Source organism: Oncorhynchus mykiss, chromosome 16 (genome assembly GCF_013265735.2).
Source record: "Oncorhynchus mykiss isolate Arlee chromosome 16, USDA_OmykA_1.1, whole genome shotgun sequence".
In the NCBI taxonomy this organism is placed as follows: domain Eukaryota; kingdom Metazoa; phylum Chordata; class Actinopteri; order Salmoniformes; family Salmonidae; genus Oncorhynchus; species Oncorhynchus mykiss.
In genome coordinates this window covers 51,284,030-51,311,250 of record NC_048580.1, presented here as the reverse complement: position 1 = coordinate 51,311,250, position 27,221 = coordinate 51,284,030, and the positions used below count along the sequence as shown (strand labels likewise).

General features: G+C 41.3%; 1 protein-coding gene across 2 annotated transcripts in view; it reads right to left on the bottom strand.

Annotated features, from left to right (window-relative positions):
- Positions 1-411: 411 nt before the first annotated feature.
- Positions 412-27,221, bottom strand: part of nphp4 (nephronophthisis 4) — a 191,862-nt gene continuing 165,052 nt past the window's right edge. For both annotated transcript variants that reach the window (XM_036947178.1, XM_036947179.1), the window contains 10 exons: positions 23,891-24,117; positions 21,890-22,079; positions 21,433-21,516; positions 19,886-20,042; positions 19,483-19,559; positions 18,974-19,059; positions 15,771-15,942; positions 15,144-15,323; positions 13,420-13,563; positions 412-2,032 (listed from right to left, as the gene is read on the bottom strand). In XM_036947178.1, the coding sequence (XP_036803073.1) occupies positions 1,892-2,032; positions 13,420-13,563; positions 15,144-15,323; positions 15,771-15,942; positions 18,974-19,059; positions 19,483-19,559; positions 19,886-20,042; positions 21,433-21,516; positions 21,890-22,079; positions 23,891-24,117 (1,458 nt within the window). In that variant the 3' untranslated portion in view covers positions 412-1,891. The remainder of the gene's footprint in view (positions 2,033-13,419; positions 13,564-15,143; positions 15,324-15,770; positions 15,943-18,973; positions 19,060-19,482; positions 19,560-19,885; positions 20,043-21,432; positions 21,517-21,889; positions 22,080-23,890; positions 24,118-27,221) is intronic.

The window sequence follows — 27,221 nt, the reverse complement described above, 5'->3', positions numbered from 1 at the left end:
ACATGCATCCAATCTCCGTAGAAGCACGAGATATTGAAGAGTTCCTCATCCAATTTGAGGTCAAAGCTCAAACGTCATTCAGAGGAGAGAGGAGGGGGATAGGGGAGGAGAGGGATGGTGAGAGAGACCAATTTGCTAGCTACAGCTCAACAGTATACTTGAGAATTGCTTGGAAAGCACAGATGCGCTGACCTTGCTGAATGCAGGTGTCAGTGTTCTGACAAGAGGAACAGACAACTACTGGACCAGAAGCTAATGAGGTTCAGTATAGCAGTGCCCTCATGGGGGAGAAACAAAGTGATAATCATGATTTTATAAAAAAAATATATATGTCTCTTTCCGAATTAGCACTCCATTCCCAATATCATGTACCAAGTAGTATATTAAGATTACACTATATAGGGAATAGGGTGCCAGTTAAAGCCTTAGAGGGTGGAAAATGTGAAAACGAACTAAAGGATAGTGGTGGTAGATGGTCCTAAGCCTAAGGAAGGAGTCTGGATATTATATTAATTACACTGTCTATGTGAGAAGTCTTAGAATAGCTATTACATTTTTTTTATTTTTATAAAAGGAGAATAAGAAATGGACAGCCCTCCAGCCCCGTAAATATTTGATGCAATGTTAACTTCCCATTTTGTATCTTCAATTTAATCGCTTTTTTCTCCTTTCTCCTCCTCTTCTGAGTACAAGCAGTACTGGCTTTTGGCAGCCTGCATTCTAATGAGGAAGAGAGAGCGAGGTTGTGTAACGAGGCGGTATGCTTATATAAGACGGGGGTTGTTGACAGAATGTGCAGGACCTGGGCTCTGATAGGGAAAGGGAGGCATGTGGAAAAGGAGAGAGACAGTGAAAGAGAGAGGAAGAAGAGGGGTGCTGCCCTTGCTAATAAGAGCTATCTGGAGAAACGCAAGCCTTGTCGGGAAAAAAGGGGGGTGGGGTCGTAAGCAACAACTGTAGAGCATGGCACTTGCAACGCCAGGGTTGTGGGTTCGATTCCCATGGGGGACCAGTACAAATGAAAATGTTTCCACTCACTACTGTAAATCGTTAAGAGTGTCTGCTAAAGAGTGATAAGAGTGTCTGCTAAATGACAAACATTATAGAAAGAAAAAGTAAATGTCTGGGGGTCTTCTGATGTTAGAAAAGATTACGTACAGTACACCACCACCCAAATAAAGACATATCTGACCCTGAATATGATTCGTGAACTATTGGGTGTGTGTTTACCTCTGGCTGCTGCAAGAGATAACAGGCTCTCTCTTTAGGAGCTTTTCTTTTGGCATCCTATACTGTATTTGCGTTTGATTCTTGAAACATGACCTATTTAGGTGGAATGCTAAGCAAACACAACAGCATGGCTTCCCATCACACCACACGGTGCATTATAAAGTTGTTTTTCCTCATACATGTATTCCTAGACATAAATATCTTACTTACAGATAACTCAATCAACACGGTCGCACTGAAGCATCACTTCAACTTTAACATATACAAGGAAAAGATTGTCTATCAAAAATATAGTCATGTGTAGTAAGACTTTCAGTGATAGAGTACTTAATCTAGACTGCATGTTTGAATTATACAGTTGTTTATATGTAATAATATTTCAATTAGCCTACAGTCATATGTCCCGGACCTTTCAGTTATAAAGTAACTCATCTATACTAAATATTCTACAGTCATTCATATGCATCAAGCCATCGTGTAACAATATATATCTATACAGAAGTTGATGAGTACTGAATTGAGCCGTCTTTCATAAGTAGCAAAGTGTTGAGTTCTATACAGTAGTTGATGAGAACATTGTTGAGCTGTCTTTCTTAGCAAACAGCATTGTTCTGTACGGTAGTAGTTTATGTGTACAGTACTGCATTGAGTTGCCGTGTGTTCAGGTGTATTTCACTTTCACACAGAAGGTCTCCTCCGTGGTCTCCTCCTGGTTGTTGATGTAGATGAGGATCTCCTGAGCACCAGGACTTTGGCTGGGAGCGAACCGCAGCCCGATGCGGTAGGTCTCCCCTCCCCCAATCTACAGGGAAAGAACAGGGTTGTGTTCATTAGGTACCAAATTGAAGAAAAAAAGGACAAAAACAGGGACGGATTACCTGAACTCGTTCAATAAGAAACTAAAATGTTTGGTTTTCTGTTGCACAATGTTTTGTTAAGTTTAGCTACAGTGTGACAATTATATTGGGCAGACAGACCAGTTCCCTACTTCCTCCTGCTGCCACCTCCCTCCTCCATTTTTGGGGTAATGCTGTAGTCAATTGGTTGTACTCTTGGATTGAGCAGAACTTCCTGTACAATTCTGATGACTCCATGAAGGACATAACTCTACCATTACAATTTACAATATAATTTAAGAACAAAATACACTTTTCAAACATCTTTTCCATAAATACAGGTATTTTATCTATTATATTTTATTTATGAAATATTTTTTGCTCATATGATTTGAAAAACTAATCATCAGGAGTAGGCAGCACCATAAGTAAGTGAGTAAACGGAGATATGACTAAGGAGTTAATCAGGGCAATTTTTCCATAAATAGACAGGTATTTACCTCTCCAGGGTTGCAGGATCTTGTCTATTTTTACAAGTTTTCTATTGAAATTAATCTCGAGGGCTTATTTATATATTTTGTGATATGAGTCATTGGCATACATGGACACCTTTGTTTTTAAACCTTGGATTTCTAATCCTCTAATGTTGTTATTGGATCTGATTTTAATAGCTAGCATTTCAATGGCCATAATGAATAGATATGGTGACAGCAGACACCCTTGTTTAACTGCTCTTGACAATTCAAAACTCTGAGAAGTAGCCATTATTTACTATATTACACCTGGGGTTGCTATACATTATTTTGTACCCATTTTATTAGAGAATCACAGAAATTGAAAAAATCGAGGCATTTACAAATAAAATCCAGTCTTACTTTATCAAATGCCTTTTCAAAATCCACTTTAAATACCATGCCTGGCTTCTTATATGTTTCATGATCTTCTATTATTTCTAGTAGTTGTCGTATATTATCTCCAATGTATCGTCCATGTAAAAAAAAAACTGTCTGATCAGGATGAACAATACCTGGTAAAAACCCTTTAAATTCTGAGTGCTATGCATTTAGCTAGTATTTGACGTGTAAGGGGCCTCCAGTTTTTTTTTTTTAGATAGAATGGGTCTTTATATTTGCCATCTGGGTCTTGTTTTAATAATAGAGATATCAGACCTTCCTGCTGAGTACCTGACAGACTACAATTTCTATAGAAGTGGTTAAAACAATCTAACAACGCAGCTTTTAGTAGATCAAAAAAGCCTTGATATGCCTCTACCGGTATGTCATCAACCCCTGGGTTTTTTTTTTACAGACAAAGGATTTAATAGCCTCAAAAAGTTTGCACTGATCTTTCTGTAAATTTGTTAATTTTCCATTTTTTATATTATTTGGAAAGAATTCCTTACCGTAATCTTCATTCAGTGGGAGAGGATGAGACGAAAAAGAGAATATCTGCCTAAAATATTTAGGTTCCTATTTTAAAATACAATTCAGAGAATCATAGAGGACTCCGTCTTCAGTAACGAGTTTCTGCAAATTATTATTTTTTTCTCCATATTCCATCCAGTTTGCTTTATTTTTGTAATAAATTACTTTAGATCGTTCTTCAATAAAATCCTCAAGTTCTTTTGGTTTTCTTCCAACTTACAGTGCCTTGCGAAAGTATTCGGCCCCTTTGAACTTTGCGACCTTTTGCCACATTTCAGGCTTCAAACATAAAGATATAAAACTGTATTTTTTTGTGAAGAATCAACAACAAGTGGGACACAATCATGAAGTGGAACGACATTTATTGGATATTTCAAACTTTTTTAACAAATCAAAAACTGAAAATTGGGCGTGCAAAATTATTCAGCCCCCTTAAGTTAATACTTTGTAGCGCCACCTTTTGCTGCGATTACAGCTGTAAGTCGCTTGGGGTATGTCTCTATCAGTTTTGCACATCGAGAGACTGAAATGTTTTCCCATTCCTCCTTGCAAAACAGCTCGAGCTCAGTGAGGTTGGATGGAGAGCATTTGTGAACAGCAGTTTTCAGTTCTTTCCACAGATTCTCGATTGGATTCAGGTCTGGACTTTGACTTGGCCATTCTAACACCTGGATATGTTTATTTTTGAACCATTCCATTGTAGATTTTGCTTTATGTTTTGGATCATTGTCTTGTTGGAAGACAAATCTCCGTCGCAGTCTCAGGTCTTTTGCAGACTCCATCAGGTTTTCTTCCAGAATGGTCCTGTATTTGGCTCCATCCATCTTCCCATCAATTTTAACCTGTCTACGATATTGGTTCCCAGCTGGGAACCTACTCTCCACGTTCAGCTGAAACGGCGGCGCATGGAACGCAAAAATATTCTTAAAAATATTTAACCTCCACACATTAACAAGTCCAATAGCTCAAATGAAAGATAAACACCTTGTTCATCTAGCCAGCAAGTCAGATTTCTAAAATGTTTTACAGCGAAAACATAGCACATATATATGTAAAACCACCACCAGACACAGCTCATTTGAATAGCCAAAACATGCAATCAACAAACGCAGGATTAAAAAATAAATCGCTCACTAACCTTTTGAAAATCTTCATCAGATGACAGTAATATGACATGTTACACAGTACATATTTTTTTTTTCTCAATAATATGCCATTTATATCCATAAATGTCCATTTACAGTGAGTTCACGTTCAGAAATTACTCAAAAATGCCCGCAGGAAATCTATGTAGCGTGGCAAGATAACGTAAATAGACATCATAAACTTTGACTAAATATACATGTTCTACATATAGTTAGAAAGATACACTGCTTCTTTATGCAACCGCTTTGTTAGATTTATTTTTAACGTTACAGAAATCGCACACTATTCAATATGCTGAGACGGCGCTCAGTTCCAAGCTACATTTCTACGTAATGTTGGAGTCAACAGAAACACAGATTTAAGCATAAATATTCCCTTACCTTCGATGGTCTTCGTTCAGAATGTTCTGGAAGGCTTCATACTTACCCAATACATCGTTTGGTTTCAAGTCTTGCGTCTTTGTATTAGCTACTGCTAATAACATCAGCTGAAATGCACCCAAAACGTCCTCTGGTCCGGAAAAGTTGCGCATCAAAACTTCAAAATTACATATTATATGTCGACTAAACAGGTCAAACTAAGTGCAGAAGCAAGCTTTATGATGTTTTAGACACGCAAAACAAACTTCAATTCAATCGGCCATCGTCTGCCCTTCTCTTGAGTGCTGGAACAAAGGAATGGCTGGGACCAATTCGCGCCCCTACGCACAGCCTATTTTCTCGCGGGATTTGAACGATTCAAAGCTCTACTGAAAGAGGACATCTAGCGGAAGAGATAGAAAGTCTCCCCAGAATCATAACTGGTTGGGAAGGGTGGGGGCCATGACGTCAAAGTTGCTCCAACTTTCATGGCCACAAAAACTAGTTTGGAAGAATGCCTGCCCTGTGAGTTCTGCTATACTTACAGACATAATTCCAACGGTTTTAGAATCTTTAGAGTGTTTTCTATCCAAAAATAATTTATTTGCATATATTAGCAATTTTTGACAGATTTTCTTTTCAGTTTACTAGGGGTACCCAATCTCTCCAAAGGGGGCATATGTCTGCCATATCCTTAACAGGTTTTAACCATCTTCCCTGTCCCTGCTGAAGAAAAGCAGGCCCAAACCATGATGCTGCCACCACCATGTTTGACAGTGGGGATGGTGTGTTCAGCTGTGTTGCTTTTACGCCAAACATAACGTTTTGCATTGTTGCCAAAAAGTTCAATTTTGGTTTCATCTGACCAGAGCACCTTCTTCCACATGTTTGGTGTGTCTCCCAGGTGGCTTGTGGCAAACTTTAAACAACACTTTTTATGGATATCTTTAAGAAATGGCTTTCTTCTTGCCACTCTTCCATAAAGGCCAGATTTGTGCAATATACGACTGATTGTTGTCCTATGGACAGAGTCTCCCACCTCAGCTGTAGATCTCTGCAGTTCATCCAGAGTGATCATGGGCCTCTTGGCTGCATCTCTGATCAGTCTTCTCCTTGTATGAGCTGAAAGTTTAGAGGGACGGCCAGGTCTTGGTAGATTTGCAGTGGTCTGATACTCCTTCCATTTCAATATTATCGCTTGCACAGTGCTCCTTGGGATGTTTAAAGCTTGGGAAATCTTTTTGTATCCAAATCCGACTTTAAACTTCTTCACAACAGTATCTCGGACCTTCCTGGTGTGTTCCTTGTTCTTCATGATGCTCTCTGCGCTTTTAACGGACCTCTGAGACTATCACAGTGCAGGTGCATTTATACGGAGACTTGATTACACACAGGTGGATTGTATTTATCATCATTAGTCATTTAGGTCAACATTGGATCATTCAGAGATCCTCACTGAACTTCTGGAGAGAGTTTGCTGCACTGAAAGTAAAGGGGCTGAATAATTTTGCACGCCCAATTTTTCAGTTTTTGATTTGTTAAAAAAGTTTGAAATATCCAATAAATGTCGTTCCACTTCATGATTGTGTCCCACTTGTTGTTGATTCTTCACAAAAAAATACAGTTTGATATCTTTATGTTTGAAGCCTGAAATGTGGCAAAAGGTCGCAAAGTTCAAGGGGGCCGAATACTTTCGCAAGGCACTGTATTTTGTATCTCTGTAGTATCGTTTTTATTGCTAACTACCTGTACTATTAGTTCACGGATTTCCCTTGTTAGTCTTGTCTCTTTAGCCAGAAACTGCTTTTTTATTATTTTTATTATTGATGAATATTGAATTGAATGACCTCTGAAGATACATTTAGGTATCCCAAACAATAAGGGGATTTGCTGCACCTATATTATCCTGGAAAAATTGAGTTATAAATTATTTTGTCTTATTTTTAACTAAGTTGACCTCCAGTAAACTTTGATTAAACTTCCAATATCTCCGTCCTCGTGGAAATAGTTATGTGAATGCAAATTAGATGATGAGCCGATCGCATTCTGACTCCTATTAAAACTTTTTTAACCTTTGATGCAAGAGAGAAAGAGACAAGAAAGTAGTCAAGATGACTAGCTTGATTAAGTCTCCTCCACGTATATCTCACTAGGTTGGGTTTTTTTAGTCTCCAAATATCCACTATTTATAATGTGTCCATAATAATTGTGATTTCCTTAAGGGCACGGTGATGCTAGTTTGTAGAGTTAAGATACTTAACACTGTGTTATAGTCTTCTACCATAATGACTGTTTGCCTGTAAGTTCAATAAATTGGTATAAATGTTTTCAAAGAAGTATGGATCATCCTGATTTGGACCATATAGATTAATGAGCCAAATCTCTTTTTTGTCCACTTGCATATTCAAAAGGATCCACCTTCCTTGTGAATCATTCCTGACTATTTGCACATTCAGATCGAAATTGTTGTTAATTAATATCATCACACCTTTTGAGTTACTTTGTCCATGACAGAAAATGATTCCACCACCCCATTCCTTTTTCCACACAACTTCATCTAAGGATGTATTGAGTGAGTTTCCTGTAAACAGTATATGCTATATTCCTTTTCTTTTAGCCACGTAAAGACGGATCTTTTTTTACAATCTGCTAAACCGTTACAATTATAACTGGCTATACTTATTTCACCCCTTACCATAACTAGATACTATTCTCAGTCTAAATTGACCATAATTAGTGTTTGTGAAGTTACTGCCATCAGAGGTAATATGACAGTCAAAATTTGAGCTTTTGCTTGGACATCACACATTATAGTCTTACTCTTATACAGACATTGTCTGTTATTTAGAATTCAAGAAATAGGTTATAGGTTATAGGTTATAGGTGGATAGGTAGAATAGGTAGAATAGGTAGAAATAGGTTATTGCAATATTTGTTTTATTCCCTTGCCTGTTTGCCTGTGAGCCAATGCCACAGATGTTAGAAAATTGAGACAAGATATTATGTGTGTAGTAAATCTGAGTAGGTTGATGTGTACGATATTGGATGTGATTTGGTGAGAGTGTGTACAATGTCTGTATAAGAGTAAGACTATAATGTGTGATGTCCAAGCAAATAATAACTCTGCCAATTTGCATGGTTGAGTGTCTATGTGTATAACATTTAGTGCGTATAAACTTAATATTCATGATGATAATTGTAATCCATATTGTATCACCGTCATAGTTGCGTCATAATTATCTTTAACGTCATCGAAAAACACATCCCAGCATTTCCATAGCAAGTGACGTTTCACATGATCATGAAAGAGACCTTGCATTACTCTAGAGACGGCTTCACTACAGTACAAATGTATTCCGTACAATATGTTATTATTCCCCAATACTGATATCTTCCCTTTTCTTGTTGTAAACATGTATAAACTTGGAAGACAAATACATTATAAAGATAGACAAACAAGACACATTCAATTACTGAACCCGACCCTGGACATATCTCTTCTTTTATACTGTGTCTTCAGAAAGTATTCACACCCCTTAACTATTTCCAAATGTTGTTTTCTTACAGCCTGAATCTAAAATGGATTAAATTGAGACTTTGTATCACTGGCCTACACACAATACCCAATAATGTCAAAGTAAAATTGGAAAGCTGAAATGTCTTGTCAAGTATTCAACCCCTTTGTTATGGCGAGCCTAAATAAGTTCAGGATTAAAAATGTGCTTAACAAGTCACATAATAAGTTGCATGGACTCTGTATGCAATAATAGTGTTTAACATTGTTTTTCAATGACTAGCTAATTTCTGTACCCCACACATACAGATAATTGTAAGGCCCCTCAGTCAAGCAGTGAATTTTAAACATAGTCTCAGTCTCAACCACAGAAACCAGGGAGGTTTTCCAATGCATCACATAGAAGGGCATCTTTAAAAAAAAAGGCAGACATTGAAGCTACTTCGAGTATGGTGAAGTTATTAATTACACGTTGGATGGTGTATGAAAACACCCAGTCACCACAAAGATACAGGCATCCTTCCTAACTAGTTTCCAGAGAGGAAGTAAAATGATCAGGGATTTCACCATGAGGTCAATAGTGACTTTAAAACCGTTATAGTTTAATGGTTGTGATAGGAGAACACTGAGGATGGATCAACAACATTGTAGTTACTCCACAAAACTAACTTAACTGACAGGGTGAAAAGAAAGAAGCCTGTACAGGATAAAAAATATTCCAAAACATGCACCAAAATATGCAATAAGGCACTAAAGTAAAACTGCTAGAAATGTGGGAAACAAATTATATTTTTGTCCTGAATACAAAGCATTATGTTTGGGGCAAATCCAACACAATATATTTTCAAGCATGGTGGTGGCTGCATCATGTTATGGTTATGCTTGTCATCGGCAAGGACTAGGAAATTTCTGAAAAGCATGTTTTCACTTTGTCATTATGGGTTATGGTGTGTAGATGGGTGAAGTTCTTATTTAATTTTTTTTTTTTTTTGAATTCAGGCTGTTACACAACAAAATGTCCAATAAGTCAAGGGGTATGAAAACTTTCTGAATGCACTGCAACCCTTATATTCTAAATGACATTTAAAAGAAGCATGTGTGATGCGTTTTTTGAACATTGCTTTTTAGGTGTATTTCACTAGAGTACATTGTTTATAATCTTCTGCCTATATTTACGCCACTTGACTGTGATTACAACACATAACGTCTAGGGATGTGTGGCGATACGACAACAATAGATTTGTGTAAAACCTCAAATCAACAAAACGGTTTGCCACTATAATTGGCTCATTAGAGAAAAGTCAACCAGAATTAGAGTCATTTTGTAAAAAAGGGAAATTGTTTTCTACAACACCTGGTGTTCCCACCATAAATTGAAAGCTCGTGAAACTACATGCTCTTGCATTGTTGTTTTCTTCCTCCAAATTAACTACAGCCAGTGTGTTGTGTTGTGCTTTGATTATTAGCGGAATTCATATGGTTATCGTTTGTTTGCGGCTCGCCACTCTGTTCATAAGGTCTTATTTGGACATTTTAGGAAAAACTAATTTCCAATGGTTGCATTCCACGTAATGGCCAGCTAAAATATATGGTTCAATGTGTGAGATTTATCCGGTAAATTTCTGGAAAACTATAATATCGATCCTTGCTCTGCTTTTTTTGCTTCCCAAATGTTTTTATTATGGCAGCGTAGTTAGTTTTTGGCATAGGGAAAATTACTCTATTCAAAGTTAAGATATAAACCCCATAAATTGTTTAGAGAGCATTGAGCCTGAAGCTATGTTGACTAAATGGAAAACACAGTTGGTTATTTTCCTTGCCCCTCTCTCTCCCTCTGTCTCTCTCTATTTGGTTAAGCATCATATCTGTATGCAAGTCGTAGACACATAAACAGAGGAGTTCATTTTCCATTTACACCGCTGCTTGCTCTAGGAGACCGTCTTGCAAATGACAGCGAACGAAAGCCAATGATGTTGAGACGACTTGTTTATGTCGAGATGCTTATGAAGTCAATGAATCTCCTATGAGACACTGGGGCTAATGACGGAACATGGAAAAAAATAAACAGCTATATTGGACGTGCTATTCATATTACGTAAACGTTATCGCAGGTGCAGCGAAATGCTTGTGTTTCTCTCTCCAACAGTACAGTAATACCTAGCAATAACAAAATAACAATACACATAATCCATAAAAATAAAGAAATTAAGAAATATCAGGACGAGTAACATCAGAGACCAGAATATATATATATATATATATATATATATATATATATATATATAAATATATACACTGAACAAAAATATAAATGCAACATGTAAAGTGTTGGTCCCATGTTTGATGAGAAGAAATAAAACATCCCAGAAATGTTTCATACGCACAAAAATGTATTTCTCTACAATTTTGTGCATGAATTTCTTTACATCCCAGTTTGTGAGCATTTCTCGTTTGCACGTAATGGCCATATTCCATCCACCTGACAGGTGTTGAATATCAAAAAGCTGATTGAACGGCAAGATCAGTACACAGGTGCACCTTGTGCTGGGGACAATAAAAGGCCACTAAAATGTGCAGTTGTCATACAACACAATGCCACAGATGTCTCAAGCTTTGAGGGAGCGTGCAATTGGCAAGCTGAATGCAGGAATGTCCACCAGCGCTGTTGCCAGAGAATTGAATGTTCATTTCTCTACCATTAGCTGCCTCAATGCCATTTTAGAGAATTTGGCAACCGGCCTCACAACCGCAGACCAGGTGTAACCACATCAGCCCAGGACCTCTACATCTTTTTTCTTTACCTGCGGGATCGACAGACCAGCCACCTGGACAGCTGCTGAAACTGAGGAGTATTTCTGTCTGTAATAAAGCCCTTTGTGGGGAAAACCTCATTCTGATTGGCTGCGCTTGGCTACCCATCGGTCAATTAAAAAGAAATCTATGGATTTCACATGACTGGGCAGGGTCGCAGCCATGGGTGGGCCCGGGAGGACAAAGGTCCACCCACTTGGGAGCCAGGCCCACCCATGGCTGCGACCCTGCCCAGTCGTGAAATCCATAGATTTTTTTTTAATTGACCGATTGCCTTATATGAACTGTAACTAAGTAAAATCATTGAAATTGTTACATGTTGCGTTTATATATTTTTTCAGTATATATATCATGTACACTGAGTAAACAAAACATTAAGAACACCTGCTCTTTCCATGACATAGACTGACCAGGTGAAAGCTAGGATCCCTTATTGATGTCACGTTAAATCCACTCCAATCATTCTAGGGGAGAAAACTGGTAAAAAAAAATAGACAATTTAGACATGGATTGTGTATGTATGCCATTCAAAGGGTGAATGGGCAAGACAAAAGATTTAAGTGCCTTTAATTGGGGCATGGTAGTCCTGTAGGTGCCAGGCACATCGGTTTCAGTGTGTCAAGAACTGCAACGCTGCTGGATTTTTTATGCTCAACAGTTTCTCGTGTGTATCAAGAATGTTCCACCACCCCAAGGACAAGCAGCCAACTTGACAACTGTGGGAAGCATTGTAGTCACATGGGACAGCCTCCCAGTGGAACACTTTCAACACCTTGTCGAGTCCATGCCCCAATGAATTGAGACTATTCTGATAAAAAGCAGTCCAACTCAATATTAGGAAGGTGTTCCTCATGTTTTGTAAATTCAGTGCATATAAATATAATAGTCTGTTTTGTATGTAAATATTATTAAAGTGACTCTGTACATAGGGCAGCAGTCTCTAAGGTGCAGGGTAGAGTACTGGGTGGTAGCTGGCTAGAATGGTGCCTGTTTAACAGTCTGATAACGTGGAGGAAAGAGCTGTGTCACTCTCTCGATCCCGGTTTTGATGCACCTGTAATGCCTTCTCGATGGTAGTGGGGCGAACAGGCCGTGGCTCTGATGGCGGAGGTCCTTGATGAACTTCTTGGCCTTCCTGAACTTCTTGTCTTTCCTGTGACACCGGTTGCTGTAGATGTCCTGGAGGGAAGGCAGTGTTCCCCAGTGATGCATTGACCGCACCACCCTCTGGAGAGCCCTGCGGTTCCGGACGGTGCAATTGTGTACCAGGCGGTGATACAGCCCGACAGGAGGTGCCTTAATGGTCCATCTGTCCAAGTTCATGAGTTGGAGATGGCCATGCAGTCATTGGTGAACAGGGAGTACAGGAGGGGGCTGAGTACGCACCCTTCAGTGGCCCCCGTGTTGAGGATCAGTGGCGGAGGTGTTGTTGCCTACCTTCACCACTTGGGGTCGGCACGTCAGGAAGTCCAGGACCCAGTTGCACAGGGAGGGGTTCAGACCCAGGGCCCTGAGCTTAGTGATGAGCTTGCAGGGTGAGCTGTAGTTGATGAACAGCATTCTTACATACTGTACATATTTCTCTTTTCCAGGTGGGATAGGGCAGTGTAAAGAACAATGGGGATTGCGTCGTCCGTGGATCTGTTGGGGCGAATTGTAGCACTTCATAATGACAGAAGTGAGTGCTAAGAGGCGATAATCATTTAGTTCAGTTACTTTCGCTTTCTTGGGTACAGGAACAATAGTGGACATCTTGAAGAAAGTGGGGACAACAGATTGGGATATGGAGAGATGAAATATGTCCGTAAACACATAAACTAACGACTTGTTAGTGTCACTGGTCTGTTCCAGAGCCAATAACTACAGAGAGGCAGAAGTTCTTTCCAGTGTCAGTAATGAATACGGTCCAGGTACAATACAACACCCGATTCATGTTTGAAAATAGAAAAGGATGGTCTCCCCCCCCTCTCCATCCCATTCTCTCTCACTCTCTTTTCCTCTCTCTCCCTGTTGCTCTCCCTCCCTCCGTTCCTCATTAAATGTCAGTTTGAACAGAGACATGACCAGAGGGCAGTGTTGTGCTTTGTAGTGGTGCTCACCTCAAAACTGTCCTCTTTAAACTGGAGCAGGTCAGGGTGGTCTGACCGTAGCAAGAGGACACGGCTGGTGGGGTAGGGGTTGGTGTAAGTGATCTTCCGTGTGCTCCCCCGACCCCCTCCCACAGGTGCACACATTTCAAAAGCCTGCCAGAAGAGAGATATCAGTTAAGATCAGTTAAGCCTCCTCAGAATTGTATCCTTAACCATTAAGGGGGAATAAAAAACAGACCTTAGATCAAGTCTGTGGGAGAAACTAAATGATAGAAACACACAACACTCCTAGTAGAAACAAGCCCTGAGAAACAGGTCTAGGATCAGTTTAGTTTTGATCAGATCCTAAACTCAACCATTAGGGGGAAAAAAACGGGGGTAAAATGACTTTAGATCTGTCTGTAAAGAAGAAAAAAAATGAAATACGAGACAAGAGACAAATCCAAATGGTGCAAAATAATTAATATCAGTGTAGAATGCAACAGAAAGACACATGACATTTGAAGCAAATAGCTGGTATGGATGAAACAGAGTCTTATTCATTAGGCACCGAACTGAACAAAATGGACTGAAACAGGGATGGACTACTACCTGAACATAACCAATAAGAAACGCTCGTTTTCCTTTTCCGTTGCTAAACCTTTTTTCTACGCGTGCACTAATGAATATGAAACCTTATCTGTTCATCTTTCGCCCCTGAGAGATAAAGGAGACGGGGCACACTATCAGATTGTGAATCTAAAATCACTTAGGTGATTATATCAATGTTTAGAAGAAGGTGCCCAGATTGACAATACAGAGAGATAAAACACTGTCAGAACCATTGAGGATCAAAGTCACATAACATTATGTGCATATAAATTCGTACAATCTCACAGACGCACCAAAAACATATGATACTGTTATTGTGAGCTCCACAAAGATTTCACATAAACAGTCTCTTCATTCATAATTTAGCAGAGGATCATAACAGTGGAGAGAAACCAAATAATGTTATTTTGGGTGTGTTTCTTGTCATCGTGACATCATAAGGGGAATAAGGGTTCCACTGCATTGCACACGTCTTTGTGAGACTGCACTGCGCCATTCAATCGTTCAGACAGTTTCACTACCCATCTAGGAGATACTGTATGCTAAGGTTATTACAGCCAAACTACAGGAGACACCTTTAAAGAGCATGGCACAAATTCCAAATGGCACCGTATTCCCTATATAGTGCACTACTTTCGGCCAGGTGTGCACTACTTTTGGCCAGGACCCATGGTGCTCTGGTTAAAAGTAGTGCACTATGTAGTAGAATATAGGGTTGCCATTTGGGACGCAGTCCATGTCTTCACCCAGACATCTCCGTTGCCAGGAATCCCTCTCGCTCCCTCTTCCTCTCTCTCCCTCCCTCTCTTTATCTCGCTCTCCTTAAACTGCAGGTGTCCTCTATTGAGCATTTTTTGGGGACACATTATCCTGCTTTGAGCCGCAGTGCAAGCGTCTGAGTGAGTGTGTGTGTGTAATAGGTCCATATGTCGGTGTGTGTGAGTGTGAATAAGTGTCTATGTGAGAAAGACAGAATGAAAGACTGTGTATGGGAGAAAGAGCCAAAGACAAAGAGAGCAAGAGAGAGAGAGAAAAATATAGAGAGATGGATAGATACTGAGAGAGAGTGAGAGACAGGCAGAGAGAGAGCGAGAGAGAGAGAGAGAGGCAGAGAAAGACAGAGCTTCAGTGGGTGGTTTCACCTTGGAGACGATGGGCAGGCGACAGGTGAGGCTGAGGAGCCAGCAGGCCACCAGCGTGTGTTGCTCCACGTCCACCACGGTGAGGTAGCAGAAGCGGCTGCCCGCCCGCAACGGACACACACACAGCTGCAGGTCCTGTACCACACCCGGGAGGAGGACAAACACCTCCGCTGGGTCCACCTGGGAGGGAGAGAGAAGGAGGGAAAAGGGGGGGGGGGGTGAGATGGGGAGAGAGAGGAACATTGCTCCCATTCAACCCGCTCAAAACACAGAACCTGCTCGATGGGTTCAACAGCCTTTGTAGGACTCTCTCTCATGTAACAATACATACTACAGTCAGATTACCTGCTAAGAGCAACAAAATAATCCATTGAAATATAGTCTTTGAAATATAGACTAGAGCCAGCCTCTAAATCAGTTATTCATTAAATATTTATCTTTGGTGAAAACATATAAAACATACATATCGTTCTCTACAGTGAGCATGACTGTATTCCATTCTGACAACAGCCCATAGGGTTCTAGTCAAAAGTAGGGCACTATGGAGTGAATAGGGTGCAATTTTGGACACACAGCCTAACTTTTATCAACCAGGGTGGCAGAGAGACACAGGACAGCCAGTTGTACCTTGAGCTCCTGTGGGTGCGAGGTGTAACACCGGACCTTCCGGGTGGCTTGGGTGCCCCGTATCAGCAGTGATTGACAGGTCCGCTGGCCAGTCACACAGCTGATATCCACCCGTTGCAGGAAGTGCACATATACTTGCCAGACTTGGGCGGGCACCGCCAGCCACTTATCACTATGGAGACATCAGACGAGAAAACAATTAGGTCTCAGAGCGAATCAACTTATAATGAGAGAAGGAGGGGCGGAACTAATGAGGAGGTGATTTATCTCTGTGGCGATAAGAGACATCAACATTTTATTCATTTTTGAGCACCTCGTCTGATAGCGGGGGTTACATCCCAAATGGCACCCTATTCCCTATAAAGTGCACTACTTTTAACCAGAGCTCTATGGGCCTTGGTCGAAAAGTGGTGAACTATATAAGGAACGGGGTGTGATTTGTGACGCAGCCCCGGGCTAGGAGATATCATAGGAATCATTTTCATTGCGTCGAGTTCCAGTTGACTCTAATAATGGTGATTCTAGAATGAGCTGTGGCTATGGAGGTCAAAGGATGCCCCTTAAGCCTAATCATCCCTCCCCTGAGATTACAGGCCGGGGAGAAGACAGAAGTCAGCCTGTTCGGAGATTGATGAGGAAAATGGATTCTGCCATGTGAAGCAATCAGCCCGGTGAATCCGACATACTGATTAAATCAATGAGATTAAGGCCACGCATGAGCAATCTAATCAGAGGATCATCGCCGGAACCAATGGCCATCAGTTTCATCCACACTGGGAAGGGTAGGATGGGGTGTGTGTGTGTGTGTGTGTTAGTAGCGAACCGTTTATTAGGGCATTAGGGGCGGCGACGCGATTGGTCCAAAAATGTATAAAACAAATAGTACAATAGTATTATTTGTACAATTTATATGGATCCAATTCTTTTGTGCACAATTTATATGGATTATGCTTAAAATGCTCATAAAAGTGTGGTAAATGTGTGGTAAATGTGTGTACATTTTACTGTTTCAAAAATATATTGTTCAAAATAAGCTGTTCAGTACTACTCTGCCAGCAGCAGCCTGGTGCCCAGTGCTCGGATTGCATTGCCAGCTTTTACATTGCTTGTTATGTGGCTGGGGGGGGGGGGGGGGGGGGGGGGTTTCAAGTCAATGCACAATGTAAACGGACAACAGTCGAAGGATACAGGGATGCACAAGCTAGAACTTTCTCACAGACCTGGTAGGACAAAAAAAGCCCAGCTCTATGGCTGTCAGCAACACTGCTGTTCATCAGATGCTTACTAGTGGCGACATGTTGTGTGGACCAAAACAAAATAAAACTGGGTGTGTCACAAAGCATGATCAACTTAATTAGCCAGCTACAGTAACTAGCTACCGGTAGTTTGCTGTCTCGCATGCCAGTGTAGAAATGTAGAAATCACTCTACCATTTCCTGGTTGAAAAATTCTAAATGGTTTGCCTCATTTCAGTTTATTTGACAAAACAAGGAAGTATAGAGTAAAGAATCATTGTACCATCTAAACCGCTGTTAAATATATTTTCTATAACCAAAAATATTTTATTTTCAGCTGTTTGAAGCTGGTGTAAAAAAAATGAAATTAAGAGACGCAAAAATGAAACTTCATGGGAAGCATAGAAATAGTGCACATAGAACATATATACAGCTCCTTAGACTTGCTTTCAATGAGAATGACAGATACAGTACCAGTCAAAAGTTAGGACATACCTACCCAGTCCAGGGCTTTTCTTTATTTTTACTATTTTCTACATTGAATAATAATAGTGAAGACATCAAAACTATGAAATAACACATGGAATCATGTAGTAACCAAAAAAGTGAGTATTTAAACTTTGCCTTGATGACAAATTTGCACACTCTTGGCATTCTCTTAACCAGCTCATGAGGTGGAATGCATTTCAGTTAACAGGTGTGCCTTGTTAAAAGTTAATTTGTGTTAATTTGTGGAATTTCTTTCCTTCTTAATGCGTTTGAGCCAATCAGTTGTGTTATGACAAGTTATGGGTGGTATAAAGAAGATAACCCTATTTGGTAACAGACCAAGTCCATATTATACAACTCAAATAAGCAAAGAGAAACGACAGTCCATCATTACTTTAAGACATGAAGGTCAGTCAATACGGAACATTTCAAGGACTTTGAAAGTTTCTTCAAGTGCAAACACAATAACCACTAAGTGCTATGATGAAACTGGCTCTCATGAGGATAAGTTCATTAGAGTTAACTGCAACACAGATCGAAGCCCAAATAAATGCTGCACAGAGTTCAAGTAACAGACACATCTCAACATCAACTGTTCAGAGCAGACTGCGTGAATCGGGCATTCATGGTCGAATTAGCTGCAAAGAAACTACTACTAAAGGACAAGTCAGGATAAAAGGAAATAAATGTTGCCCATCCTACGTCAATGGGCCGCGCGGTGCATTCTGGGCGATTCTGGGACAAAGAACGCTCTCCTTCAAGGAGTGAATGAGAATCTATTGGGCACTAGCTCAAAAACCCAACATTACCAAGAAGAACAACATTACAAATCTGTTATGAGATGTGAGATCTGTTCTGAAATAGACAAATCCACTCATTTGAAGGGGTGTCCACATGCTTTTGTATATATAGTGTATGGTGGGGGAGGAATAATGGTCGTGGACTGTTTTTCATGGTTCGGGCTAGGCCCCTTAGTTCCATTGAAGGGCCATCTTCAGCATACAATGACATTCTAGACAATTCTGTGCTTCTACGTTTGTGGAAACAGTTTGGGGAAGGCCCTTTCTTGTTTCAGCATGACAATGCCCCTGTGCACAAAGCGAGGTCCATACAGAAATGGTTTGTTGAGACCGGTGTGGAAGAACTTGACTGACCTGCACAGAGCCCTGACCTCAACCGCATCGAACACATTGGGATGAATTGGAACGCCAACTGCAAGCCAGGCCTAATCGTCCAACATCAGTGCCCGACCTCACTAATGCTCGTGGCTGAATGGAAACAAGTCTCCGCAGCAATGTTCCGACATCTAGTGGAAAGCCTTCCCAGAAGAACGGAGGCTGTTATAGCAGCAAAGGGGGGACCAACTCCATACTAATGCCCATAATTTTTGTAATGAGATGTTCAACGAGCAGGTGTCGACATGTAGTGCATCTATGTGTGCATGTGTCGTGTGTGTGTGTGCTTATGTAGGATACATACGTGAACACTGTGACGAAGAACTTTCGGATTTGAGGGCTCGGACTGCCCGGCACTTTTAAATACACATCTTGAGGCTCCCCTTGTGCCTGTCAAAGAGAAATCACATTGAGGTTTATTGAAGCATTTAGTGGAAATCCACTCTTTCGTGGAATGTTTTCAGTGGCCGATACCCATGTTATGCAATTACAAATGTCTTCGAAACACAGCAGTTAGCCTCTTTTTGAATTCTGAAACCTTGCACATTTTAGTTTTCCTTAGCAAATCAGTTCCATAATTTAGTATCCATTCCTCGGGGAACACCTTTCCGTTTCATCCCAGCACTAACAATTTAGATTAAACTAATCAAGGGCTCGGTGAACAGATGATTAGTGCTGGGATAGATAGAAATGTGAACCCCCTGAGGTTGCCCCCGGGAAATGGAGTGAGAGCTGCCGCCGTAATTAACTCACACACCCCAGTTTCAGTGCTGGCCCGATTATCAGAGCAAATTATTCCATTCATTCTCTTACCAACATCTTTGTTTCACAGATGACGTTGGGGTCACTGCAGCGCACTGAGATCTGAGACCCAGCATCTGTGTCTCCAACTGGTGGCCCCGGCCGGGCCAACACGCCAGACAGAGAGAGAGAGAACATTGTAGAGGGAGAGAGATAGAGGGGGATAAAAGAGAGGGAGAGAGAACAAACTGAGCATTTAGTGGACAACTGGTGACGAGTGTGTGTGTGTGCGTTTGTGTGTGTTTGTGTGTATGTCTGTGACTGCATCTTTCTCTGTGTTTGTGTGTGTGTGTGTGTATGTACAGTATGTGTGAGTGTCTGCAATTGCATTGTGTGTGTGTTAGCATGTCTGTCTATTTGTGTGTGTTTGTGTGTGTGTGTGTGTAGCTAGGCTAATGGGGCTAATAGTGGGCACCTGGCATTCTCTCCCAGGAGGGAAGGCGCAGGGCCTTCTTCAGAAAGGACAACTCTGGCTGGTAGAAGCGGAATGTCTGGTCAATGACGTGAGGGGTGGGCTCCACGCTCACCTGGCAGATGGCCAGCGGCTTACCATCCTCTGCCCTGAATGTCACCTGCGAGTAGGGTTGGGGAGAGGGAAGGGTGGACGACAAAGGAAAGTGGAGATTTCATATTGAAAAATAATAATGCTTACTGTTGCCTGTAGCGATAGTAAACAACGGATTATCGTGGATGCTGTCACTACTGGCCCACATAGACAACTCAAGGTAACAATTTAAGGTAGAGGAGGATGCTTTATGTATAGCAGTCTTGATACAGTTACAATAAACTTAAAACATATACTATTTGAACCCAAGTCTGGTATTGATACACATTGTTATAGAATGCAAAGACAGGACCTCTCATTTGCGTTATCACACATGCATGCACACACACAGTACTGCTGCTGTGAGAAGGATTTCTGTCTGTCAGAGGTCAGTTTCCATTTAACCCACTGTCCCAGTGAAACTGACACACAACCCCAACAGCTGTCAGCAGGCCAACACTAACACAACCCACAGCACTTTCAGACGCATCATCAAAGGGGGACAGAAACTTGGGCCTGTAGGTAATCGGGGGCACACAATGGTGTTTAAAGTCAGGCTTGACTGTGTTTGAGAGTCTCGCTTTAACAATATACTGAATGTGATGATAGATTGGGTTGGCATATGTTATCATAACGTGTTTAGCAGGTACTATTGGGCATAAGTCCAGCCGATTCCAGAATTGATAGTGTAGGTCAAAAGAGGGTTGTTGGCACAAGTTATAAAGCATTATATACCTGCAGGCTTTAGGTAGTGTTACCTTAGTTCTTATCCAAAAACGTTGAGCATTTGGTTGAGTGTGCATGGAGTGCCCAATGACAGGGTTTGCACTATTCCATTTATTCCAATGCGTCAGGCAATCAAGTGCAGCAAAACCTACTTGTCCCAAACTGTTATAACAATGCAAGTGTCTATGGAACTACAGTACCATGTAAACATATAGGTATTTGAGACACTTACAGTACTTTAAAGTGAGACCAAATAAACATTTGATGGACACCATGTGGTAAACACTAAACCAGGCTTAACTAAACTTAATTGAGGAAGGCAGGAATACAGGTAAAGTCGGAGATGTATCTCTAAAACAAGTTCAAACTTAAGATTGACAAGGTTTATAAATAATCTAGTTTGTGAGAGGTTTATTTATAATCATGGGAAGCGAACATCTGTGACGTATCACAAATACAAACACTAGCTAGCATATTCCCAGCCTCCAGAGACACAAAATAGGATTCTTCAACTATACAAAAGGAAATAAACAGTGAATATAAATAATTATCATATGGTACTCTAAGGCACACACAATATTCCCTCACACGGCACACTGGAAATCCTTTAAAACAGAGACCGCATTCATCCCAATGCAAAAAAACAACCCCTGGACATGTTTTTATCCAGAGGTTGGGTTGTCCATGTATACCTTGATTGACTTGGCCAGCACAGTATTGGACAGATGTTTCTTGGCCACCTGAGTACTTCTGCCACTGGGTATGAGACTCGGCCCCTGCAAGACGTAGATAAACAATCACATAAATAATACATGTATACATCTTTTAAATCGACCAAGACAACTGGGAATGTACAGCAGGTTATAAAACTGTAAAGCACCAGTGTACAATCTGTAGGGACAGAGAAAGACGTAGCAGCCGATAAGATGTGCGGACAAGAAACTCTAACTTGGTATTGTTAACCTAAACGCTCAATGACGTTAACCCAATCACATGGCATTAATCCTATTATATTTACCCTATATTTGCATTTTCTCACCCTAGTAATAGAAGTCAGGCTCTGGCTAATATCCCTGGGCGAACTGATGAACTAAAGCCTGTGTTCTAACGTCTGACTGTCAGGGTTGTCATGGCGACACATTAGGTTACCTGGGGAACCACAGAGTTGTCTGAGACGAAGGTCTGGTATTTGAGGGGGACGTGCACACTCTCCTTGGGCCGCAGGTACACCTGGGGGGCAAGCGTGCCCTCTTTGAGGTGGAACATGCCCTCCTCCAGGGGGGTTAAGGTTTTGGTCAGTGTCTTGAAATACCTCCACTCGTCACAGTCCGTTATGACACTGAACAGACAAAGGGGAGTGAGAGAGAACACTGTTAAAAGAGAAAGGGATGGGGGGGGGGGAGAATATAGGGAGAGAGAGATGGAAAGGTAAGATAAAGGAGAGACAGAGAGATGAGAAGAAGAAAAAAGAGAGGAGCATCCTCGCTGGTCAGCAGTCGGGTCACACCTCCAAAGGCCAACCGTTTATCGGTACACTGCTCTTCTTTCAATTACATACGGCCTGATTGGTAAACGGTAGGCAAGTCATTGTAAATCTTCAAACCTCTTCACGAAATGGATTCCCGGGGAGAGATCTTGGGGAACAAAAAAGTAACAGACTGGGCGGTATAGAGAAGTTATTTTCTTTGAGTACACAAATTTAATGTGCAAATACATAAAGGAAAAGGGGGCTCCTTTTAACTTCAAAGGCTCAACCTCCAGGCATGGAGAAGGGACATTTCTCAATAGACGACGAAAAATGTATGAATTTTCTCCAAAACCCCACCTTCTAAATAAAGGCTGGAGCTAGTCGACCATTTCAATGAGCTCTTACTACTACAATTTCCCATTCTCCAGTCTGGTAGCTAATTAGAGAACAAAACTTCACACGCACACACACCTTTTCAAAAAGTATTTTAAAAAATGTATGTGTATGCGTGTTTCAGTAGGGAATGAAAGGGCATCAGGAGTGGAGAAAGAGAGAACAAGACACACACACACACACAGAGAGAGAAAGAGGAGAGAGAGAGCGAGAGACACACACAGAGAGAGAAAGAGCGAGAGACACACACAGAGAGAGATAGAGAAGAGAGAGGGAGAGAGACACACACAGAGAGAGAAAGAGAAGAGAGAGAGAGAGAGACACACAAAGAGAAAGAGAGAGAAAGAGAAGAGAGAAAGATGACACAGATGGTTAATAATACAGGGTCAACCCTGTGCTGGCTAAGATATATTTTTTTCCGTTCCAACTATTGTAGATGTGTAACCAGGCCAACACATCTCAGTTTGGCTCAGTCGTGTGAAAATGGTAATAGTATAATAGTAAGCATCTATGATTTGATAGAAAAGACCTCAATGTCTCACTGTTTACTCTCTAATGCCTCTTCGAGAGACGGCAGCCGGTTCTGTGTTAAACATGTCGGCAGCGGCAGTGTGTCATATCTGGTGGTTAACGTTGGCACGCAGCCCTTTAAGCGGCCAGGGATAGGAAAGCTTGCAGATCCGTAGCACAGCTCTGGTGTTTCCTGATCCCCAATTAGATCCGGAGAGCCTACTGGCCGGTGCTAATGCTATAATGATTCATTCCCCCATCACACCGCTACTCTCCTCCAGTTCTCCCTCTTCTGTTTATCAACATGAAGAACGCTTATCCATCCAACACCATGCAGATCTGAGAAGAATCCATAATGGGAGACTATGGTGGGGGAGTGTGGGGTGTGTGTAGTGGGATATGTGTGGGTGGTGGTTAGTGTGTCTGCGTGTGAAATAATGGGTTATGGGGAGGAGGGAGAGAGAGACTGTATTTCTCCAGCATTATCTATGTATCTGGTTCAAGGGCAACTGATAGCCAGTGTAAGACTTCACCTGTTCTCTCCTGGTTAAACGTGCTGTGGAATATAAACAAAGTCTGATTCTGAATATAAACTAATATAAACTGAATATAAACGAAGTCTGATGGTATTTTGCAGCATGCTTAAATACAATTGTTTACAATATTATTTCTCTCTCTCAACCCCCCCCCCAATATAACACCAGGCACACACAAACTCTAACAAACACCACACCCCACACACACACTCCACTCCCCCCAGCATCCCTTCCCCTGCATACCTGAGCTCGGGGTCTTCGCTATAGATGGTGACAGTCTGTGGGGTGTTGAAGGGGTTGCGGAGAACGTACTCCAGGTACTCGGCGGTGCCCAGCGTGGCGTAGAGGGTGTGGTGTATGGTGATGGCCTGGCTCAGGATGTGGGTGATCCCTTCTGCCTTACTGCGTTCCCTGTAGGCATGCATCAGGCGCAGGTCCCGCGCCAACTGGGCACGCTCTGCTCGGCGGCCCTGAAGGTAAAAGAAGTGGAGAGACCATAGAATTAGTGCTTTATTTGAGCTGGATCTGCCGGCACCGCCGGCACCTCTCATATTTGACTTTGTTTGTACTGGCACTCATTTGCCCAGATCCGGTACCTCTCGCAGCATGATTAATTTATTGTCTCACTGTTTGTACTGTAAACATTATAATACAAGCGATCAGAGTTAAATCAATTGTCTATTCATTATTTCTCCAGCCCCCCCAAGAAAACCTTCACGTAAAAGTGTGATGATACTACTGTGTAATCATCCTATCCTGCCACACTGATTTCAGACATGATCTCTTCTTTGTACATACAGGTTATGGGGTAGGCCGGCCTGGTAAGTAACTGATCTTGAAACAGGTTTAACCTAGCAAAACCCCTCGACAACATTCCGGTGAAAAGGCAGCGCGCAAAATTCTAAAATATTTTTTAGAAATATGTAACTTTCACACATTAACAAGTCCAATACAGCAAATTAAAGATAAACATCTTGTTAATCTACCCATCGTCTCCGATTTCGAAAATGCTTTACAGCGAAAGCACAACATATGATTATGTTAGGTCATAGCCAAGTGAAAAAAACACAGCCATTTTTCCAGCCAAAGATAGGAGTCACAAAAAGCAGAAATATAGATAAAATCAATCACTAACCTTTGATGATCTTCATCAGATGACACTCATAGGACATCATGTTACACAATACATGTATGTTTTGTTCGATAATGTGCATATTTATATCCAAAAATCTCAGTTTACATTGGCGCGTTACATGCAGTAATGTTTTGATTCCAAAACATCTGGTGATTTTGCAGAAATACTCATAATAAACATTGATTAAAGATACAAGTGTTATTCACAGAATTAAAGATAGACTTCTCCTTAATGCAACCACTGTGTCAGATTTCAAAAAAACCTTTACAGAAAAAGCATCATCTGAGAACGGTGCTCAGAGCCCAATCCAGCCAAAGAAATATCCGCCATTTTGGAGTCAACAGACACTATAAATATTCACGTACCTTTGTTGATCTTCATCAGAAGGCACTCCCAGTTCGACAATAAATGACTGATTTGTTCCATAAAGTTCCATAAAGTCCATCATTTAGCCACTTGTTGTTAGCGTGTTCAGCCCAGTAATCCATCTTCATGAGGCGCGAGCACTTCGTCCAGACAAAAACTCAAAAAGTTCCGTTACAGGTCGTAGAAACAAGCCAAACAATGTATGGAATCAATCTTTAGGATGTTTTTAACATAAATCATCAATAAGGTTCCAACCGGAGAATTTCATTGTCTGAAGAAAAGCACTGGAACGAGAGCAAACTCTGTCAGGAGCGCGCGTCACAAGCCTGAGACACCCTGCCAGACCACTGACTCCTTTATACTAGAATCCTCAAACCAGTTTCTAAAGACGGTTGACATCTAGTGGAAGCCCTAGGAAGTGCAACTGCATCCACATCTCACTGTGAATTCAATAGGGACTGGGTTGAAAATCGACCAACCTCACTTCCTGTTTGGACTTCTTCTCAGGTTTTTGCCTGCCATATGAGTTATGTTATTCTCACAGACATAATTCAAACAGATTTAGAAACTTCGGAGTCTTTTCTATCCAATACTAATAATATGCATATATTAGCATCTGGGACAGAGTAGGAGGCAGTTCACTCTGGGCACGTTATTCATCCAAAAGTGAAATGCTGCCCCCTATCCCAAAAAGGTTAAGTGGTGGTCACATCGCGTAGCCTAGGCTAGCTAGCTGTCTCCCTTATCTACTGATAATTCTGAATTTGAAACGTGTGATAGTCACCTTGGTAAGAATAAAAAAGGATAAGAAAAGGCAATCTAGGTTGATGACATTTGTCAAGTCCAAAAATCCAGAGAAAGATGGTGAAGCATCTAACCTGAAACGAGCCAGAGAACTGTCAGAGAGGAGTGAGGAAGCTGTTCATGATGGCGCCATTCTTTAGATAGCTAACATCGCTGCTAATTCTGCATCACCACTGGCACCTCCACTAGCTAGTAGACCTACTAGCGAGACAGATTTGGCGCGAGAGGGGGAGGGGAGGACGAAGTGCCCGGAGCAGGTTCAATTTGGAGGCTCAGTTCAAGCGCAAGCAAACCAAGCAAGCAACTTGGCTTGTCGTGTAAAATACGAGGCTGGGCTGTGCAACATGCAATAAAGTAGGGAGCTTGGGTCTGGAAAAGACTGGAGGGATGAAACTTGCAAAAGACCAGGTGGAGTGTACAGTAACCACCTCTGCCTCAGACATGACAAATAAACTAAGTCCTCAGAATCTCTCTGCCAGCGGTTTGGCATTGACAGTTCATGCACAGTCATACAGGCATACAGACAGTACAGGGACACCAATGGTAAAGGAGATATTCCAGGTGGACTGAAATACCTGTTGGTGGCGGTCAGCAGTGAAGAACGCGAGTGGGGATTTTTTTAAAACAACCTGATTTGTACCTCAACCCGTGCCTCCCTGTACACCTCCACCATATCAGGACTACTTATTGCCCCCCCTGACTAAATTCAACCCAGTCCCCTAAGTGAGGTCATGGATTGCTAAAGGACACAGATGTGGCACAGACACCAAGAGCAAAATACGAATGGGGGAGAAGACGCATGAGGGAATGGCTGTCTTGTGGGAGGTTTTGGAAAACTAAGGTAGGCAAATATTTTCTATGAACTGGTTCTGTGAAGTTAATCTGAATATGCTCTTGATATTATCACAAAGGCAGGAAACCTATACATTCTGATGTGTGTTCTGATGTATTTTATTTGAAGATATACGAAGTTTGGGTAAGCCCCAAAGCTGAGTAGGGTTGCAAAGGGTCGGAAACTTTCCGGTAAATTTCCAGTAAATATTCCATGGGAAGTTAAGCCTGGGAATTTTGCAGAATTGAATCAATAAAGTTAGCTTATAACAGTGAACCTTTTTTGTGGGATACACAAGGCAATTCTAGGTCTTGTGGCATATTTTGGTTAAACTATCCCAAATTCAATGGAATTGCAACCCTTTGCATGAACAGTGCATTCTTCCATCACATGCACAGTGCATTTCCTCCATCACATTTACAGCTGATTCTCAAGAT